The sequence below is a fragment of the Nerophis ophidion genome, linkage group LG10 (genome assembly GCF_033978795.1).
Source record: "Nerophis ophidion isolate RoL-2023_Sa linkage group LG10, RoL_Noph_v1.0, whole genome shotgun sequence".
Lineage (NCBI taxonomy): Eukaryota > Metazoa > Chordata > Actinopteri > Syngnathiformes > Syngnathidae > Nerophis > Nerophis ophidion.
The window spans coordinates 11748406-11770611 of NC_084620.1; the positions used below are offsets into that span (position 1 = coordinate 11748406).

Here is a 22206-nt window from a genome sequence, read left to right on the forward strand (position 1 = left end):
CTTTTGTTTTTTGTTTTCTTCATCATTGATTACTACTCACTGCAGACTATATGAGAGCTAACAGTCACACATTTCCAGCCTTAAAGGCCTACTGGAATGAAATGTTCTTATTTAAACGGGGATTGCAGGTCCATTCTATGTGTCAAACTTGATCATTTCGCGATATTGCCATATTTTTGCTGAAAGGATTTAGTAGAGAACATCGACGATAAAGTTCGCAACTTGTGGTCGCTAACAGAAAAGCCCTACCTTTACTGGAAGTCGCAGACGATGACGTCATCTGTTGAGGCCTCCTCACATTGTTTTTAATGTGAGCCTCCAACAAAAAGAGCTATTTGGACAGAGAAAATGAAAATTTCCCCATTAATTTGAGCAAGGATGAAAAATTTGTGATAGCGACGGACTAGAAAAAAAAAATAAAAAATCAAGTTGAAAAAAAAACGCGATTGCATTGGGACGGATTCAGATGTTTTTAGACACATTTACTAGGATAATTCTGGGAAATCCCTTATCTTTCTATTGTGTCGTTAGTGTTTTAGTGAGTTTAATAGTAGCTGATAGTCGGAAGGGTGGGTCCACGGGTGTCTTGAGGCCACTGTCTGATGGAAGTTGAAGGCAGCTGTATGGACGGCACAAGCTCAGCTGATCTCCGGTAAGTGGCGACTTTTTACCACAATTTTCCCACCGAAAACTGCTGGTTGACATTTGGTCGGGATCCATGTTCGCTTGACCGCTCTGATCCATAGTAAAGCTTCACCTCCGGGAATTTTAAACAAGGAATCACCGTGTGTTTGTGTGGCTAAAGGCTAAAGCTTCCCAACTCCATCTTTCTACTTTGACTTCTCCAATATTAATTGAACCAATTGCAAAAGATTCAGCAACACAGATCTCCAAAATACTGTGTAATTATGCGGTTAAAGCAGACGACTTTTAGCTGTGTGTGCGCAGCGCTAATATTTCCTAACAGTCCGTGACGTCACGCGTACACGTCATCATTCCGCGACGTTTTCAACAAGAAACTCCCAGGAAATTTAAAATTGCAATTTAGTAAACTAAAAAGGCCGTATCGGCATGTGTTGCAATGCTAATATTTCATCATTGATATATAAACTATCAGACTGCGTGGTGGGTAGTAGTGGCTTTCAGTAGGCCTTTAACAATAATAGCGCTATAAGTCACGAATGGTCCACCTGTGCGAACAAAACAAATGGCTTACACTTTATTCAATGTTGACGAATGTACCTAACTTCCTATTAATTACAGTAAAAGCATTAAGATCGGTGATACACATTGCGTAACTGGTAGTTTCTAACATGATAAATGGCTGTGTTGTTTTCTTATGTGGAGAGCCCCAATGAATAGAATTGCTTTGGGCCCCAGAATGACTAACTCGCCCCTGGCTTCAACTCGCAGAAAAAGTGCAGACTATACCCTGCAAAAGAGTCTTTAAATAACTTAAATGGAATTAAAAAAAATTGCCATTTTAAAACCTGATTTATGATCCATAATATTTCTGTTAATTCTCATTTGTATGCACTTTGGCTGCAGGAAAGGCTTTGTGTGTGAAAGTAAGCCGGCACCGCCTGCTCATTGAGGGGGAAAAGCTTGTCACCAATCAATCAAAAAGTATTATCGGCCGCTTGTGGAAAATAAACAGGCTTCATGGTTTGGTGATGGAATGGCTGAAATCGTTGAATAAATCACAGTGAATTAGTTGTATTTTTAGAATAGGGACGAATTCACTTCGGACACCCCTGCTTTCGGATGTGTGGTAGCAGACAGGTGTAGAGATGCGGCTTGGTAAAGGAGAGCAGAGACAGCAGGCGGAATAAAGCAAAGAGAGCGAGAGAGGAGAAAGGCAGCACACACAGAGCAGTTGGATGCTGACAAGCTCGCAGGCGGAGCAGACCGAAGACGCTCACACTCCGCAGGACCGGCGGCGGCATCAGTGATGAGGACGTTGGAGGACAGGAGCATCTTTGCAGCGGCAGGTTAGCACACAACACACTAGCACAGTTGATGACTGCCTCATGTGACGAGTGACAGGACAAGCATGTATTAGTAAGTCCTGTTAATAATGATACTGCAGATTGCATGTATACATTACAAACAGGCCAAGGTGATCAATTAGCTAATTGACCTGATTTATTGAGAGTACTTACGCCTAAATTAGTCCGAAAACATATTTTGCTTCTCTTTTACATTTAATTTTAAGACAATATCGATTGTATAGTGCATGTGTGCAGATATTGTTGCCACGACAACTTGTAAGAGGTAGAAGTTCAAGGCATCGCCTCTCATTGCCTGTTCGTGGAGGTATAATAACAACAGCTGCAAGAAGACTTATATGGAATCGTTGATGCAGAGGCATCCTCCATTCATCCCAAACGATATGGAAGTGCACGAGTCACAGGACAAAACAATTCATCACCAAAGAGGACACCCTCATTCTGCTGCTTCGCATAATCAATCATCGTCAAGTCTTCCGGCTCATGATATAATACCCCAAATGAGGAGCAAGTGGAGAGAGAAGATAAATTCATACAGTATGTTGTGAGAAAACAACAGAATGTGCAGAGAATGCTTAAAGGAGCGTCTCCTGAAGCTCCCTGATGCAGCTGACCTGCGTGAACACAGGCTAAACACTCCTTCAAGCGGCGGGGGCATTGTTGCAGCTCGGCTTTGCACCAGCGCGTCATCGAGAAAATTCGCTTTTTGCAGCACTCAATGAGGCATCGATCAAATCAAATAGAGTCTGACGGTAAGCAAAGCGGGGAGAGGAACACGACTCATCTTCTCCAAACAAACATTTCTCCTACTGCACAGAACTACAAGCAATACTTTCTTGTTTGTCCTCCATGTTTACAAAGCCTACAAGATGTCAGTTGAGACACATGGTAGGCGTATGGAGTAAACATCCGCTTTTTATTTGTTTTCATAAGGCCGGTGTCTTTGATACTCTTATATACACAGGTGTCAAACTCAAGGCATCATTTTATGCCTGGAAAAAACGCATGTCACGTTTCACCTTTCTTAAATAATGGGTTTTAATTTTGACAGAAGAAAAATGTACTGAATACAAATGCAGTTCTTAAATCAATAGTATTTAATAAAACAAGTTATTCCAAGCATTTTCCATTAAAACCACTTCTAAAATAAATTATACACCAGCTGAACAAGAATATTTGCTTGTCACTTTACTTCTGATTCCAAAGTAAGTTTCCATCAGTTTATTAGTAAACAATAATGAGAGTCAATCAATATACAGTAATTAATACAAAAAATGATTGTGATTGAAAACATCTGATTTCACCGCAGCATTTTCAAAATGTTGCGACCACAACATTTCTTGTGGCACGCTGACGCCTGGGAATTATATGTGTCTTAGAGCACCTCATCTTTCTTGATAAATGTATTCATTGTTTCAATGGTGGCAGCGAAAATGCGTACAGTGCATGCAATTTGCAGGTATTTAACTTGAATGTTACCCACTCATGCAACACATATTGTACAAACATGTAATCCAAACATGCTTTTGGTGAGAAAACTTACCAAAATGTCCGATTGTCACAATCAATTATGATTTAAAAGCAAGTGTCAAATGATTATTCTTTTTTATAATTTCTGAATTTTGGATTCGTTATGATTAAAAAGGTATTACTTGCTTGCTTGATTTAAATTAACCTAAAAATCCCAATATTTTGACACAAATATAATTTTATTGTCAGAATGTCATTCAGGAAAATTTTAAAAATGTTTTAGGGTATTTGAATGCACTACTTGTGTTTATTCTAAATGTGATAACAGTTGTATCTTAAATCTATTTTGACGTGAAATTTGCCAGTGAGCACACCAGTTGGACTCTCTTCACCCATCTTTGCACTGAGGTATGCATTGACCTGATTACTGAACGTATAGCAACCCGTGCCATCTACGGTTAAGGTAAAAGAGCATGTAAAATAGATTGCGTTATTTGTATACATTTGGCAATTGTGTGATAAAATGAGGGGATTACACATTAATATTCATATATACAGTGGAGCAAAAAAGTATTTAGTCAGCCACCGATTGTGCAAGTTCTCCCACTTAAAATGATGACAGAGGTCTGTAATTTTCATCATAGGTACACTTCAACTGTGAGAGACAGAATGTGAAAAAAAAATCCAGGAATTCACATTGTAGGAATTTTTAAGAATTTATTTGTAAATTATAGTGGAAAATAAGTATTTGGTCAACCATTCAAAGCTCTCACTGATGGAAGGAGGTTTTGGCTCAAAATCTCACGATACATGGCCCCATTCATTCTTTCCTTAACACGGATCAATCGTCTACTCCCCTTAGCAGAAAAACAGCCCCAAAGCATGATGTTTCCACCCCCATTGCTTCACAGTAGGTGTGGTGTTCTTGGGATGCAACTAAGTATTCTTCTTCCTCCAAACACGACCAGTTGAGTTTATACCAAAATGGATACATGGATGATACAGCAGAGGATTGGGAGAATGTCATGTGGTCAGATGAAACCAAAATAGAACTTTTTGGTATAAACTCAACTCGTCGTGTTTGGAGGAAGAAGAATACTGAGTTGCATCCCAAGAACACCATACCTACTTTGAAGCATGGGGGTGGAAACATCATGCTTTGGGGCTGTTTTTCTGTTAAGGGGACAGGACGATTGATCCGTGTTAAGGAAAGAATGAATGGGGCCATGTATCGTGAGATTTTGAGCCAAAACCTCCTTCCATCAGTGAGAGCTTTGAATGGTTGACCAAATACTTATTTTCCACCATAATTTACAAATAAATTCTTTAAAATTTCTAGATTTTTTTTTTCACATTCTGTCTCTCACAGTTGAAGTGTACCTATGATGAAAATTACAGACCTCTGTCATCATTTTAAGTGGGAGAACTTGCACAATCGGTGGATGACTAAATACTTTTTTGCCCCACTGTTTATATTTACTGTAGGGTTGTCCTGATACCAATAATTTGGTACCAGTACCAAAATGTATATCGATACTTTTCAAAATAAAGGGAACTACAACACATTTCAATATTGGCTTTATTTTAATAGAAAATCTTACAATACAATAAACATATGTTTCCTATTGCATTTAAATAACACTTTTAGAAGGTTAAAATATAAATTATAGGGCATTGAACACGTTGGGCAAGAAATGAAAGAATGGTACCAGTACTTTCCAAAGGCAGTATAGTACCGATTTCAACCTATTAGTCCACCAGCACCGACAACCAAAAACCACAACAGTGGCCACCTACTCGCCCAGGACCCAGCACCCACGGGCGCACATACCACAAACAAACGGCAGCAAAAACAACAGCTGCAAAACCAACACCACCCAATCATATCAGCGCCAGTCCGCCAGTCAGCCTAAACGCAAACAAGAGACATCAACACCACCCCCCACCAAGATACTCCATTCACCAATCCAAACCCGCACGGACACACAACTGCCCAAACATCGAGCCACAGCACCCACACCAAACAAGACGGCTGCGCTGCCCCCACTCCAAGCCACCGACTCAAACCTGACAGCGCGAAGACGGGCACGAATAGGAAATGAAACAACTAACCACATCTATTAAAAAAAGTCATATGGAAGAAAAAACAGCCCGGCTAAAAGACCCCAACCTGTGCACAACAATCACCTAAATACACCAAACAACACCACAACCACAAGTCTCTGCCCCCCCCCACCGGGGTGCAGCGTACCGTCTTTCTGCCCATGTGGGTTTTGGTCCCTCGCTGGCTTAGGGGCTGGCTGTCTTCCTTGGCTTTCTGCCTCGTCCATTGCTGGGCTCGTTCGTCTAAGGCCTGCCGGTGGTCCCTTGTTCCCTGGGACCGCTCCTACTTTTGTTTGGGTTGGGCTCTCTGGGTACTTGGGGCCGTACTTTGGCTCCCGCACATACTGGGAGAAAAATATATTGTACAAACGCCGTTTCCATATGAGTTGGGAAATTGTGTTAGATGTAAATATAAACGGAATACAATGATTTGCAAATCCTTTTCAACCCATATTCAGTTGAATGCAATATATTTGATGTTCAAACTCATAAACTTTATTTTTTTTTTGCAAATAATAATCAACTTAGAATTTCAAGGCTGCAACACATGCCAAAGTAGTTGGGAAAGGGCATGTTCACCACTGTGTTACATCACCTTTTCTTTTAATAAGACTCAATAAACATTTGGGAACTGAGGAAACTAATTGTTGAAGCTTTGAAAGTGGAATTCTTTCCTATTCTTGTTTTATGTAGAGCTTCAGTCGTTCAACAGTCCGGGGTCTCCGCTGTCGTATTTTACGCTTCATAATGCGCCACACATTTTCGATGGGAGACAGGTCTGGACTGCAGGCTGGCCAGGAAAGTACCCGCACTCTTTTACTACGAAACCACGCTGTTTTAACATGTGGCTTGGCATTGTCTTGCTGAAATAAGCAGGGGCGTCCATGATAACATTGCTTGGATGACAACATATGTTGCTCCAAAACCTGTATGGACCTTTCAGCATTAATGGTGCCTTCACAGATGTGTAAGTTACCCATGCCTTGGGTACTAATCTACGCCCATACCATCACAGATGCTGGCTTTTAAATTTTGCGCCTATAGTAATCCGGATGGTTATTTTCCTCTTTGTTTCTGGAGGACACCATGTTCTCTGTTTCCAAATATTGTTAATAAATGGGTTTTGTTTTGCGTGGTAGAGTTTTAACTTGCACTTATAGATGTGGCAACCAACTGTAGTTACTGACAGTGGTTTTAGGAAGTGTTCCTGAGCCCCTGTGGTGATATCCTTTACACACTGACATCGGTTTTTGATGCAATACTGCCTGAGGAATCAAAAGTCCGTAATATCATCGCTTACGTGCAGTGATTTCTCCAGGTTCTCTGAACTTTTTGATGAATTTACGGACCGTAGATGGTAAAATCCCTAAATTCCTTGCAATAGCTCGTTGAGAAATGTTGTTCTAAAACTGTTCGACAATTTGCTTACAAAGTGGTGACCCTCACCCCATCCTTGTTTGTGAATTACTTAGCATTTCATGGAAGCTGCTTCTATACCCAATCATGGCAACCACCTGTTCCCAATTAGCCTGCACACCTGTGAGATGTTCCATATAAGTGTTTGATGAGCATTCCTCAACTTTATCACTATTTATTGCCACCTTTCCCAACTTCTTTGTCACGTGTTGCTGGCATTAAATTCTAAAGTTAATGATGATTTGCACAAAAAAAAATGTTTATCAGTTTGAACATCAAATATGTTGTCTTTGTTGCATATTCAACTGAATATGGGTTGAAAATGATTTGCAAATCATTGTATTCCGTTTATATTTACATCTAACACAATTTCCCAGCTCATATGGAAATGGGGTTTGTATAATAATCTACAAGGTTAATATAATTCGCTTCTCTTTCTTACCCTCCATTTATCTGCTTTCTTTTGTAATTCAAGTTATCATTAGATATTTGTATTGTTACATTTGAAACAATTGTATCGTTGATAACAGAGGTAATTATTGTTATAATTCATTATCACTAGTGTTATTTCTATTTGTATTTGTATTGATCCATTTGTAATAATGTTCATTGTCATTTCTTCGGTATTAATATTTACTTCACTAACTGCTTCTTTGCCATCACTTTGCATATCATATTTGTACATAAGGTGTTTGCTGTTGTTATTGTTTTCATTGTTGTTGTCTCTTTGTTTTATTCCACTCTTGTCCCTGCAATTTCCCCCTTTTGTCTTCCTTTTATACTTCTTTCTATCCCCTCCTCCACGGACCATCTGGACCAAACTTTAAATAAATTCCTTTAATAAAAACTCAAATACAAATAAGGCAACAAGAAGAGTATCCCACACTCTTCTTTTGTAAAGTAAATCTGTACAGCAGATATGGGCATCTACATTATGATTTGCCTGAGTGGCTGAACAGGACAAAAATTAAAAAAAACATTACTGCTAAAACAAATTTGATTGGAGAAAATGTTGATGATTAGCTAATTTGTAGGGATTTTGGCAAAATTGTGAGGATGCACATAATTTGCAGGGATTGGTTGAATTTGCATGAATTGGCGTGATCGCAACAATGCAAAATCCGGGACCCGGTTTATCAATCAGTGTAATGACGCGGCCCTCTGAGTGTGACCCACCATGAAAATAAACTGTATATGCCTCTCAAAGTTATTCACCGCATCTTAAAATCAGTTTAAGAAACAATTACATAAAGTGTACAGTATTGTTCTTACACAATGTGCAATTACACAACATATCGTCTTGTTAAAGCATCTTGCTGCTGGGAAATATTGAAACCGCCCGGCTTTCATGTTTGTTTCCTTCAGATTTACAAAGCCTAGATAATGTGTGGAGGGATACATGGTGGGTGTGTAACACACTCTTTTCCCATGTGATTACACTGCGCTATGGTACATGCTTTTGAAGTCAGCCTTGTTTGGACTACACTTGTCCACGTCATGCATCATTACTGTCGGCTTAATACATGCCACTACATATCAATACAGTCCAATAAGCAGAAACATGCATACAGATCAAGGTCTTAAATGTATATATGCAGTATAAATATATATTGATCAGTCACTAGGCCAGGAGGCATTTGTACTTTAAAATCCATATTTATAGTATTTAATTGCCTGATTTTAATTGTCCAAGGTATAGCGACTTCTCCTAGAAACTGATACCAAAGTCTAAATAAATTATTAGGCGGCCTCATCCCACCATCATTTGGCATTACAGTAATGCCGGAGATCTGTTGCAAAAACTGACTTTTTTGCAAAACGCATCATTTAGGGCTTACTGTAGTTTTAAGACTTGTTCAAGTGCTAGGTGTCAGACTTTGTTGTTGACGAACCCAAAGATGCAGAGAAGGAGGGAGGCATTTTGCAGGAAAACATGAGTTAATTAAAATATTAGAACAAGAACAAACCAAAGGGGTACAACCAAAAGCGCGCACAAGGCGGATAACAAACTAAGAGAGCTAGCATGGGAGCTACAAAATAAAATGACCTTAACAGCAAAAACAAATAGGGCTTAGCATGGAGGCTAGCATAAACAGAACCGGGAACAGATGTCGTTACGTGTTGTATAAAGACAAATTGGAAGCAGGGAACAAAACACAGTAAGCTACAAACATATAACGAAAATATAGCTTACCGTTATGCTGCTAAGATACGACACGACAGGTAGCAACGACAAGAGCGACATGTGGCAACGACAATAATCCAGCAACTGACTGAAGGAACCAAGCAGGTAAAATAGGAGTGGGCTGATTGAGACCAGGTGTGGCCAGGTGCCAATCAGTTCCAGCTGTGGGGAAACAAAGCACTCAGGGAGACAAACAGGAAACTGAACCAAAATAAGAATGCTGACAGGAACTAAGGACAGGAAATACTAAACACACAGGAGGAAAAACTAAAACAAACTAACTGTCAGTGGCAAGCCTGACACTAGGAAGAACATTTATGTACTGTACCTATCGTTTAATATCATTATGAAATACATGACGACGGATGGATTTTTTTTTTTTTAAGCATTCTAACTTGTAAATAAACGTAAATAAACGTCCGCTAACAGCGGAGCCAATGGGAGGTCCTCTGTTTTGACCAGAAAATCCAACAAATAACCATTCAAAAAGCGGCAACAATAGTCCATTGACATTTTGTGACTTGAGTATTAACCAAGTATTAGTGATATTGTTATTATAAGCGCTATCGCGGACAAACTATTTGTAGTGACGCCATGATCACTACTGTGAGTCGCTATGTTCACATCATCAAGTGGTCTGCTGTTTCCTCGCTTCCTTACTCGCTGGAAGTTTACTGTAAATCATAATAAGCAGACCTTGTACAGTAAGTGATGTTTTATAATGTTTCAAGTCTGCAGTGAGTAGTAATCAGTGATGAAAAAAAAAAAAAAAAGAACATGTTTTGATGTGTTTTTTAAAAAGAATGTCCCCACGTATGCTTAAAATTATGAAAATACATAAATATTACATTTTATTATAAATGTGCCGTTACTACATTACCTATATACTTACATCATGTATATAAAACCTTAATGGAGGTGTTAGATGTTTTTTTAGGGGCTCTCTAGCCAGAATTGTGCGGCTCTTATGGGCTCAGTTCATACTTGCCAACCTTGAGACCTCCGATTTCGGGAGGTGGGTTGTGGGGTGGGGGGCGTGGGCGTGTTTTGGGGCGTGGTTAAGAGGGGAGGAGTATATTTACAGCTTAAATTCACCAAGTCAAGTATTTCATATATATATATATATATATATACATACATACATATATATATATATATATATATATATATATATATATATATATATATATATATATATATATATATATATATATATATATATACATATATATATATACATAAGAGAAATACTTGAATTTCAGTGTTCTTTTATTTACACATATACACACACATAACACTCATCTACTCACTGTTGAGTTAAGGGTTGAATTATCCATCCTTGTTCTATTCTCTGTCACTATTTTTCTAACCATGCTGAACACCCTCTCAGATAATGCATTGCTGTGTGGCACGCACAAAAGTGCTTTCATCAGATGCACTACAGTACGGAATCTTCCATCTCTCCCTAGCATGGCCCAAAACCGGTCAATCTTTGCTTCCTGAGGAAGATCTTCACTGCCAAGCACATGGTGGTCCACTACTTCTTCGCGGAGGCTATCTAGGTCCAATCGCAGCTGCGGCTTGGAACTTACAAGCGTATTTCTTCATCTTACTCGTCGTCGCCATAGCTGTATCTTTCTTGTTTTTCTGCTTCGTCTCCTTGTTGTGTGCGCAGTTGTACACTGCACTCTCTAAAAGCCGTAAATGTTATTGTCACATATGCATGTACAGTAGATGGCAGTATTATCCTGTTTAAGAGTGTCACAACATTGCTGTTTACGGCGGAAAGACTGCTTTACGGTAGACGAAAACGTGACTGCTGTTGTTGTGTGTTGTTAGCGCGCTGGGAGGACGTTAATGAAACTGCCTAACAATAAACCCACATAAGAAACCAAGAACTCTCCCTCAATCATTCTACAGTTATAACGTCATTGGGCAGGCACGCTGTTTATATTGTGGGAAAGCGGACGTGAAAACAGGCTGTCGACACGTCACTCAGGTCCGCATGGAGCTGGAGGGGGTGTGGCCTCCAGCTCTGCCTGAATTTCGGGAGAAAATTTGTCCCGGGAGGTTTTCGGGAGAGGCGCTGAATTTCGGGAGTCTCCTGGAAAATCCGGGAGGGTTGGCAAGTATGGCTCAGTTGTAACCAAACTTTTTAATTATGTAATATTTAGAATGCAAAAACATTGTAATGTCCTATATAATGATTGTAAACAATAGGAAAAATTCTCCCCCTAAAAAGTACACTTCTTATTTAAGCATGTAGCCGTATTTAACTATAAATTATCCATCCATCCATCCATCTTCTTCCGTTTATCCGAGGTCGGGTTGCGGGGGCAGCAGCCTAAACAGGGGAGCCCAGACTTCCCTCTCCCCAGCCACATTGTACAGCTTCTCCTAGGGGATCCTGACGCGTTCCCAGGCCAGCCGGGAGACATAGTCTTCCCAACATGTCCTGGGTCTTCTCCGTGGCCTCCTACCTGTCGGACGTTCCCTAAACACCTCCCTAGGGAGGTTTTTGGGTGGCATCCTGACCAGATGCTCAACCACCTCATCTGGCTCCTCTCGATGTGGAGGAGCAGTGGCTTTACTTTGAGCTCCTCCCGGATGGCAGAGCTTCTCACCCTATCTCTAAGGGAGAGCACCGCCACCCGGCGGAGGAAGCTCATTTCGGCCGCTTGTACCCGTGATCTTGTCTTTTCGGTCATAACCCAAAGCTCATGACCATAGGGGAGGATGGGAACGTAGATCGACCGGTAAATTGAGAGCTTTGCCTTCCGGCTCAGCTCCTTCTTCACAACGGATCGATCGTCCGAATTACTGAACACGCCCCACCGATCCGCCTGTCGATCTCACTATGCACCCTTCCCTCCCTCGTGAACTAGACTCCAAAGTACTTGAACTCCTCCACGTGGTGCAAGATCTCCGCCCCAACCCGGAGATGACACTCCACCCTCATTTATTATCAATTTCAACAAAACCAAACATAATACTTAATTCCCTCTTTAATCTATTTTCTTATTTCGTGTCCTATTAATAACACATTGTAAATATTATTATGTACTCCTCTTATTGGTGACATACCATTTTTTTTTTTTTTTTTAAACCCTGTTTATTCTTCTTTTTTTAGTTTATCGAAGCACAAGCTATATTCTGTCAGTTTTTCTACTCCCACTTGATTATTATTTTTTTTTTTTCTGACTTGCATCACTCCTAAATCTAAATTGTGTATTATGTGTTGTCTATTATTTTCTCTACCAAACACTTGTGTTAAACACCATGAACAAACACATGAACCCCCAAATACTTTGGATGGGTTTTGAGTGCTAATTGAACATAATTGTATACATTCATTATCAGGGTTGGAGAAGTTGTTGCATTATTTGTTTGATTATTTACCTACAAGAGAAGGTCTTGTTGTTCATCCCTCATCCATGTCCCAAATTAGATTGAGGACGCAACGACCATTTTTTCCCACAGACTTCAGAGTGGATTCGCCTCCATTATTGTGACAATAATTCTAAATGTGTCAATGCTCTTAGCCATTCCGTTAATGGAAGTCCTTTCATGTGTGGTCCTGTATGGGTGTTAATTCCGTATAAAAGGATAACCACTTGCAGGCCAGCGTTGCATGTCCCCGCTGAAGTATTATCTCCTCAAGCTAGGACCACCTTGTCCCTGCTTGCATGTTACATCCAGAGAACAGACACTAATGCAACTTCAAAAGGATGACTGAGCTCATAGAGGCCTGCTGAAACCCACTACTACCGACCACGCAGTCTGATAGTTTATATATCAATGATGAAATATTAATATTGCAACACATGCCAATACGGCCTTTTTAGTTTACTAAATCACAATTTTAAATTTCCCGCGGAGTTTCTTGTTGAAAACATCGCGGAATAATGACGCGTGCGTGTGACGTCACGGACTGTAGAGGACATATTAGCGCAGCACAATTTGCGGCTAAAAGTCGTCTGTTTTCATCGCGCAATTTAACGGTATTCTGGACATCTGTGTTGCTGAATCCTTTGCAATTTGTTCAATTAATAATGGAGAAGTCAAAGTAGAAAGATGGAGGTGGGAAGCTTTAGCCTTTAGCTACACAAACACACGATGTTTCCTTGTTTAAAATTCCTGGAGGTGTAGTTTTACTATAGATCAGGGCGGTCAAGCGAACATGGTTCCCGACCACTTGTCAACCGACAGGTTTCGGTGAGAAAATTGTGGTAAAAAGTCGCCTCCTACCGGAGATCAGCTGAGCTTGCGCCGTCCATGCAGCTGCTGTCGACTTCCCTCAGAGACTGGCGTCAAGACACCCGTGGACACACCCCTCCGACTATCAGGTACTATTTAATCTCACTAAAACACTAACAACACAATAGAAAGATAAGGGATTTCCCAGAATTATCCTAGTAAATGTGCCTAAAAACATCTGAATCCGTCCCAATGCAAACGCCTTTTTTTTTAATTAACTTTATTTTTTGGGGTTCTTCTTTTCTAGTCTTTTGCTATCAATATCATCATCCACGAATCTTTCATCCTCGCTCAAATTAATGGGGAAATTGTCGTTTTGTCGGTCCGAATAGCTCTTGCTGATGGAGGCTCCCATTATAAACAATGTGAGGACGTGAGGAGCCCTCACCCTTGTGACGTCATCGTCTGCGACTTCCGGTAAAGGCAAGGCTTTTTTATTAGCGACCAAAAGTTGCGAACTTTATCGTCGATGTTCTCTACTAAATCCTTTCAGCAAAAATATGGCAATATCGCAAAATTATCAAGTATGACACATAGAATGGACCTGCTATCCCCGTTTGAATAAGAAAATATCATTTCAGTAGGCCTTTAAAGGAGGAATCAGAAAGAATGAGCAAAACTCATCAGGATTTTTACTTCTATCTTCCTGATTCATAAATAAGGCAAATAACCTATGGTAGTCGTTGTTTGCCACACCTACTTAGGGACCCTCTTAAGTCAGCAAAGTTTTTTATAGGATGACGGTGTGAACGTTAATTATCATTATAATTCTTGTGGGAAAAAGACAGGGATAGGCGACTGCAATAATCCAAATACTTCTGGGAGTTACCCATGTCCAATAACCACAAATAATGGTAACACAGCCATAAAAATCTCTGAAAATAAAAAGTACATTTTTGATACGCTAAACCTTATAGTATACCACTTACAGTTTTTAAAGGGGATTTATGACAGTTGTTGTCTTCGCTGACTTACAAATGTTGTTACAATGTTGGGTTGTCACCACAAAGCGTCAAATCATTGAAGGGTGAACTTGCAGGCAGTCTTGGATGCCTGGGAATGTTGTGTTTTGTAGTCTTTTTTTCAACAGTGGATAATTTGTGACATCACAGATGGATGGACGTACTCATTGTACATTCTTTTGGCCACCCTCCTCCCCCACTTCTTTGTTCTTCCTTTTCATCTCATGTGGTTCCGCCGGCTCTGATGTCTATAAAATACCTTATTTTCAAAGACTATCAGCCGCAACTTTTTTCCCACGCTGTGTACCCTCCAGCTTATAAAAACTGGGCAGCTAGCTATTTACTGAATTTTTCTTCGCTAACAGCCATAATGTTCTGTATTCAACAAATAGTTTTTATATGAGACATTGAAACGATGTGGTATTACTTGTGCTATGGCGACAACTTTTGGACAAATTTACTCATTGCAGGTGTTGAATGTACTTCCTGTTTCGGGCCTTAATCAGTCCATAGCATTTCTGCTTGAAAGGCTTATTCATTCATCACTCCGAGCAATGTGTGAAAGATTTACAATATAACTAAAACAATTCATACTTTCTAAAATGTCCCATGTGTGACGTGAGCGTTATCATGCATATTTGTATCATATTGTAATAAAACAAGCCTTGTGAGTATTAGACAATATGCTAACAAGTTTGCAAGTGTCTGTGTTAGTGTTATTGACTTACAATGGTCTTTTTTTGTATTGTTTCAGTTCCATAGACTCACCAACAGGTCACCATGGAGTTATTGAGTCTGTTAAACTGATTGGGGAGCACGCCTGCACGGCGAGTGGGTCCATGACAATAACTTCTGTTTTGTTTGATAAGTAGTTTTACTACCATGTGACAGGCGCGGCGGTTTGGAAACTATTACGGCAAAGGTGTCCAAACTACAGCCTGAGGACCAAATGCGGCCTGCTGGCGTCTTCAATTTGGCCCACGACAATGCACGAGTTTGACGAACAATCGGACAGGGAGCGGTGTATCCATATCATATATGAATATCCAATGGACTGATTGATGCCATTTTGTTGACATCTAGTGGCCAACAAAAGTAATTCTGCCATTAATTGTACTTTCCAGTCACCGAAATACAGCATTTACTTATACGACCCAATCCAAACAAACCCTCCCTAGTCAGAGTGCAGGGGGAAAAAATCCACTAGTATAAAAATTCAACAAACATGGTTACACATAACACAACCTGCTCTTTGTGGATGTTATAGAAAAATGTCAAAATGGACATAAAAACTAAATTAAAATGAGACCCATGTAAACCAATTACAAGGGTTGCAAAACACTCTCTCCACACGTACCCATGTTTGGCACATTTTGATATTTCTGATTGATTGAAATCCTTAAGGTAGTTGTCACAGAAGCAAACATGGTGTGAGTGGAACTTTCACATACTCTTAATAACTATATATCCATATTATCATTATATATATATATATATATATATAGTTATACTGTTTCCATATGAGTTGGGAAATTGTGTTAGATGTAAATATAAATGGAACACAATGATTTGCAAATCCTTTTTCAACACATATTCAGTTGAATATACTACAAAGACAACATATTTGGGGCTTCACGGTGGAAGAGGGGTTAGTACGTCTGCCTCACAATACAAACGTCCTGCAGTCCTGGGTTCCAACCCAAGCTCGGGATCTTTCTGTGTGGAGTTTGCATGTTCTCCCCGTGAATGCGTGGGTTCCCTCCGGGTACTCCGGCTTGCTCCCACTTCCAAAGACATGCACCTGGGGATAGGTTGATTGGCAACACTAAATTGGCCCTAGTGTGTGAATGTTGTCTGTCTATCTGTGTTGGCCCTGCGATGAGGTGGCGACTTGTCCAGGGTGTACGCCGCCTTCCGCCCGATTGTAGCTGAGATAGGCGCCAGTGGCCCCCGCAACCCCAAAAAAGGGAATAAGCGGTAGAAAATGGATTGATGGATGGACAACATATTTGATGTTCAAACTGATAAAAAAAAAAGTTTTTTTGCAAATAATCAATAACTTTAGAATTTGATGCCAGCAACACGTGACAAAAAAGTTGGGAAAGGTGGAAAATACTGATAAAGTTTAGGAATGTTGATCAAACACTTATTTGGAACATCCCACAGGTGTGCAGGCTAATTGGGAACAGGTGGGTGCCATGATTGGTTACATAAACAGCTTACCAAAAAATGCTCAGTCTTTCACAAGAAAGGGGTCTCCGTTGTCATATTTTAGGCTTCATAATGCACCACATGTTTTCAATGGGAGACAGGTCTGGACTACAGGCAGGCCAGTCTAGTACCCGCAGTCTTTTACTAGGAAGCTACGCTGTTGTAACACATGGCTTAGAATTGTCTTGTTGAAATAAGCAGGTGCGTCTATGATAACGTTGCTTGGATGGCAACACATGTTGCTCCAAAACCTGTATGTACCTTTCAGTATTTATGGTGCCTTCACAGATGTGTAAGTTACCCATGCTTTGGGTACTAATACACCCCCATACCATCACAGATGCGGGCTATTCAACTTTGCGCCTATAACAATCCGGATGGTTCTTTTCCTCTTTGTTCAGGAGGACACAGTTTCCAAAAACAATTTGAAATATGGACTCGTCAGACCACAGATCACTTTTCTACATTGCATGAGTCCATCTTAGATGATCTTGGGCCCAGAGAAGCCTGCGGCGTTTCTGGATGTTGTTGATAAATGGCTATCGCTTTGCCTTTACAGATGTAACGACGAACTGTATTTAGTTACAGTGGTTTTCTGAAGTGTTCCTGAGCCCATGTGGTGATATCCTTTAGAGATTGATGTCGGTTTTTGATACAGTGCCGTCTGGGGGATCGAAGGTCACGGTCATTCAATGTTGGTCTCCGCCCATGCCGCTTACGTGGAGTGATTTCTCCAGATTCTCTGAACCGTTTGACGATATTATGGACCGTAGATGTTGAAATCCCTAAAGTTCTTGCAATTGCACTTTGAGAAACGTTGTTCTTAAACTGTTTGACTGTTTGCTCACGCAGTTGTGGACAAAGGGATGTACCTCGCCCCATCCTTTCTTGTGAAAGACTGAGCATTTTTTTGGGAAGCTGTTTTTATACCCAATCATGGCACCCACCTGTTCCCAATTAGCCTGCACACCTGTGGCATGTTCCAAATAAGTGTTTGATGAGTATTCCTCAATTTTATCAGCATTTATTGCCACCTTTCCCAACTTCTTTGTCACGTGTTGCTGGCATCAAATTCTAAAGTTATTGATTATTTGCAAAAAAAAAAAAAAAAAAAGTTTATCAGTTTAATCATAAAATATGTTGTTTCTGTAGCGTATTCAACTGAATATGGGTTGAAAATGATTTGCAAATCATTATATTTACATCTAACACAAGTTCCCAACTAATATGGAAACGGGGTTTGTATATATATATATATATACATGTGCGTGTGTATGTGTATATATATTTATATATATATATATACATATATATATATAAATATACATATATATATATATATATATATATATATATATATATATATATATATATATATATATATATATATATATAGGTGTGGGAAAAATCACAAGACTACTTCATCTCTACAGATCTGTTTCATGAGGGGTTCCCTCAATCATCAGGAGATTTTAATGGAAGCATTCACATACAATGGTTTATATAGAGCACAGAGTGGGTGGGTACAAGCAGGCATAGGGTGTGGTGATTGGCTCATGTGTTACCTAGGAGGTGTTACCGTCTATGGCGGCATGTTGAAATGATTTCACTGCGCTTGTTGAGAGATGATAGATCTGGATGATATATAATAAACAGTTTCTCTTTTAAGCACAGGTTGCATCTTTTATTACCACTGTTGTAAGGTGTGCTGGATGCAAGAATTTGCCATGTTATACGTGCACCACGACAGCAACCACCCACCCACCACCACGAAAAGAATACCTACCGGAATTAATAAAAGACTATCGATGCTGTCATCCAGCAAAGCTGAATTCGACCAAGCAACCCCCCCGTACCAGAAAGCACTTGATGAAAGCGGATACAACTTCACCCTCACCTATGAACCCACCCCAGGAAACCAACCAAAAAAGAGCAGAAAACGAAACAACATCATCTGGTACAATCCACCATTCAGCAAAGACGTCTCAACCAACATCGGCCGCAAGTTCCTCACTCTGATCGACAAACACTTCCCCAAAGGCAACACCCTAAGAAAAATATTAAACAAGAACAACATTAAATTGAGCTACAGCTGTATGAATAACATGCAACAAATCATTTCAAACCACAACAAAGCAATTGCAAAAGGACTGCCTACCCCCAGACTAAACGACTCTGAAACCAATAATGAATGTAACTGTCGCAAGAAACCTGATTGCCCTCTCAACGGAAGGTGCTTACAGACATCAGTCGTTTACCAAGCAAAGGTAATACGCAAGGACATTAACACATCCGACACGTACGTAGGATTAACCGAAGGAGCGTTCAAAACAAGATGGAATAATCACAACGCCTCCTTCAGAAACCAGACTTTGCAGAATTCTACAGAACTCAGCAAACACATTTGGAACCTCAAAGACAATAATGTTGAATATTCAATAACATGGCAAATTCTTGCATCCAGCACACCTTACAACAGTGGTAATAAAAGATGCAACCTATGCTTGAAAGAGAAACTGTTTATTATATATCATCCAGATCTATCATCCCTCAACAAGCGCAGTGAAATCATTTCAACATGCCGCCATAGACGGAAACACCTCCTAGGTAACACATGAGCCAATCACCACACCCTACGCCTGCTTGTACCCACCCACTCTGTGCTCTATATAAACCATTGTATGTGAATGCTTCCATTAAAATCTCCTGATGATTGAGGGAACCCCTCATGAAACAGATCTGTAGAGATGAAGTAGTTTTGTGATTTTTCCCACACCTACATATTGCGCTCTACCACGGTATCGAGCACTATTCTCTGGATAATCCAATCAAGACATATACATATATATATATATGTATATATATATATATATATATATATATATATATATATATATATATATATATATATGTACTCATATATATATATGTATAGGCAATACATACGTACTGTATAAACATAGTTACTTTGCATGTAGTCCGTTTTCAGCCCCTGCCTAAATTTTTTAAGCCCAATGCGGCCCCCCAGTCAAAATGTTTGGACACCCCTGCATCAAAATACAGTAAATAATTATGTCTTTATTCGTGCACGACAGTGTGCATGTGACTGTTTTGTCAAAAATGGAACAGTGTTAAATCGGACTACACTCTAAATAAAAAGATGGCGCCATTGCACATTACTACTTGGTTTTGAGGAAACCCAAGAGAAGGTGAGACAAAGTATTGTTTTAATATAATCGTGGCATGAGACTTGCCACATGCAGCGTGATAAATGCTGGTAAATGCAGCTTTTTTTTAAAGGGGCGTTGTGCACCTAATGTTGTGACCGGTGAATCTATGCAGTTTATGAAATAAATTTCTGGCCGTGCCTGGAAAAAAAAATAGCAATGATATTCGTCTTTAAGATATACATTTAACTGCAGCACTTTTTCTCCTCTGCAGATAGTGCCATCAACCCGCTTTCCATTTAGGTTACCACAAAAACATATTACAATTAGTGCTATCAAACTATAATAAAAAAAAAGTTGCTGTGGATTCATTTTGATTAATCCCTGTTAAATATCATTCATTCTGCATGAGCGAAGAGAGTCAAGAAAAGGGGCGGGGATTGACTGTAGAGCGTAAATGTTCTTGAGCTTGTACTGATTGATGAGCCGACATGTCGTCTACTGTCCTTACAGCTTTGACATACCGAGGTGAACACTAATGGTGGAGGACAGAATCACGTGGCAGCGCTGAAGGCTCCTTTGCAATCCCCATATGGAATGTTTTGAAGCAACTGTAAATCATTAAAGAGGAGAAAAACCAGCGTGGTCATGGATTTCAACGACAGCCACAAGCCAACAGGGCTTCCCTTCAACACAAGCGTGGATTACGAAGACTACTACCAGGATCCCGACGCCAGCAACATCATCATCCCGTCCATCTACGCTCTGGTCTGCTGCGTGGGCCTGACAGGCAACGCCATGGTCATCTACGTCATCCTCAAGTACGCCAAAATGAAGACGGCCACAAACATTTACATCCTCAACTTGGCCATCGCCGACGAGCTCTTTATGCTGAGCGTTCCCTTCTTGGCAACGTCGGCCGCCGTGCGCCACTGGCCCTTCGGCTCGCTCATGTGTCGCCTGGTGCTGAGCGTGGACGGCATCAACATGTTCACGTCCATCTTCTGCCTCACCGTGTTGAGCGTGGACCGCTACGTGGCTGTCGTGCACCCCATCAAGGCGGCGCGCTACCGCAGGCCCACCGTGGCCAAGGTGGTGAACGTCTGCGTGTGGGGGCTGTCGCTGCTCGTCATCCTCCCCATCATTATCTTCGCCGACACCGTGCCGGCTCACGACGGCGCCGTGGACTGTAACTTCTTGTGGCCCGAGGCGGCATGGTCTGAAGCCTTTGTGGTCTACACTTTCCTTCTGGGCTTCCTGCTACCCGTGGGGGCCATTTGTTTGTGCTACTGCCTCATGGTGGCCAGGATGCGAGCGGTCGGGCTGAAAGCTGGCTGGCTCCAACGGCGGCGCTCCGAGAAGAAGATCACCCGCATGGTGCTGCTGGTGGTCGCCGTCTTCGTCCTCTGTTGGATGCCCTTCTACATCGTTCAGCTGGTCAGCGTCTTCCACCACCCCCCGGACCCCATGGTGACACAACTCTTTGTCATCCTCAGCTACGCCAACAGCACCGCCAACCCTATTCTCTACGGCTTCGTGTCGGATAATTTCCGGCGCTCCTTCCAGCGCATCGTGTGTTTCCGCTGGCTGGAGTCCGGCATGGACGCGGAGCAGGTGGACTACTGCGCCGTTGCTGTGAGGGGACAAGGGCCCACCTGCGGACCGCTAGATTTTCCCAAAGAACTAATGGCCTCTGACATGGTGTTCCGCAATGGAACGTATACCTCACGCACAACCACCGTGTAACGAAATAAGACTGTCGCCTTTACGTCTTTAAAAAGCTTCAACAAATAAGAATCGCAGTATAAAAAAAAAAAGGAATGTCATGGGAGTTATGTGGATTACAAAAGCTTTAAAAGTGTTCTATCGATATTTAATGATCAAGTGTTTATACAACGTGTTGTCTCAATTATATATTCCGTATTTAATCTTACTTGTGGTTCCAAAGCTAATGTCCATGATCTGAAATAAATGTTGTCTTGTCTCTTGTAGCTTTTTGTCTAATTAGAACTGTCAATAAAATTCACTGCTACACCTGCAACGTACATGATTGGCCTCAAAAAAGGACTATATTAACCAAAAAAGTGTGCGTATGATAGAGATGACGCTCTGAAACTATGCATAGGTTACATCCTTAAAGGGAAACTGCCCTTTTTTTCGTTTATAATCATAATGAGAGACAAGAAGACGGATGTATTACGTGGGGCGGTATAGCTCGGTTGGTAAAGTGGTCGTGCCACCAACTTGAGAGTTCCAGGTTTGATCCTCGCTTTTGCCATCCAAGTCACTGCTGTTGTGTCCTTGGGCAAGAAACTTCACCCACCTGCTCCCAGTGTCACCCACACTGGTTTAAATGTAACTTAGATATTGGGTTTCACTATGTAAAGCGCATTGAGTCACTAGAGAAAAGCGCTATATAAATATAA

At 40.8% G+C, this 22206-nt stretch overlaps 1 protein-coding gene across 1 annotated transcript; it reads left to right on the forward strand.

Annotated features, from left to right (window-relative positions):
- Positions 1-1801: 1801 nt before the first annotated feature.
- On the forward strand, positions 1802-21754 carry sstr1b (somatostatin receptor 1b). Its single transcript, XM_061911855.1, has 2 exons — positions 1802-1991; positions 20294-21754. Exon 2 carries the CDS (start codon positions 20429-20431, stop codon positions 21524-21526), a length of 1098 nt encoding a protein of 365 aa, XP_061767839.1. The 5' UTR covers positions 1802-1991; positions 20294-20428; the 3' UTR covers positions 21527-21754.
- Positions 21755-22206: the final 452 nt, after the last annotated feature.

What these genes read in the sequence shown, in the direction of transcription:
- sstr1b (XM_061911855.1), top strand. Translation starts at nt 20,429, where the DNA reads ATGGATTTCAACGACAGCCACAAGCCAACAGGGCTTCCCTTCAACACA.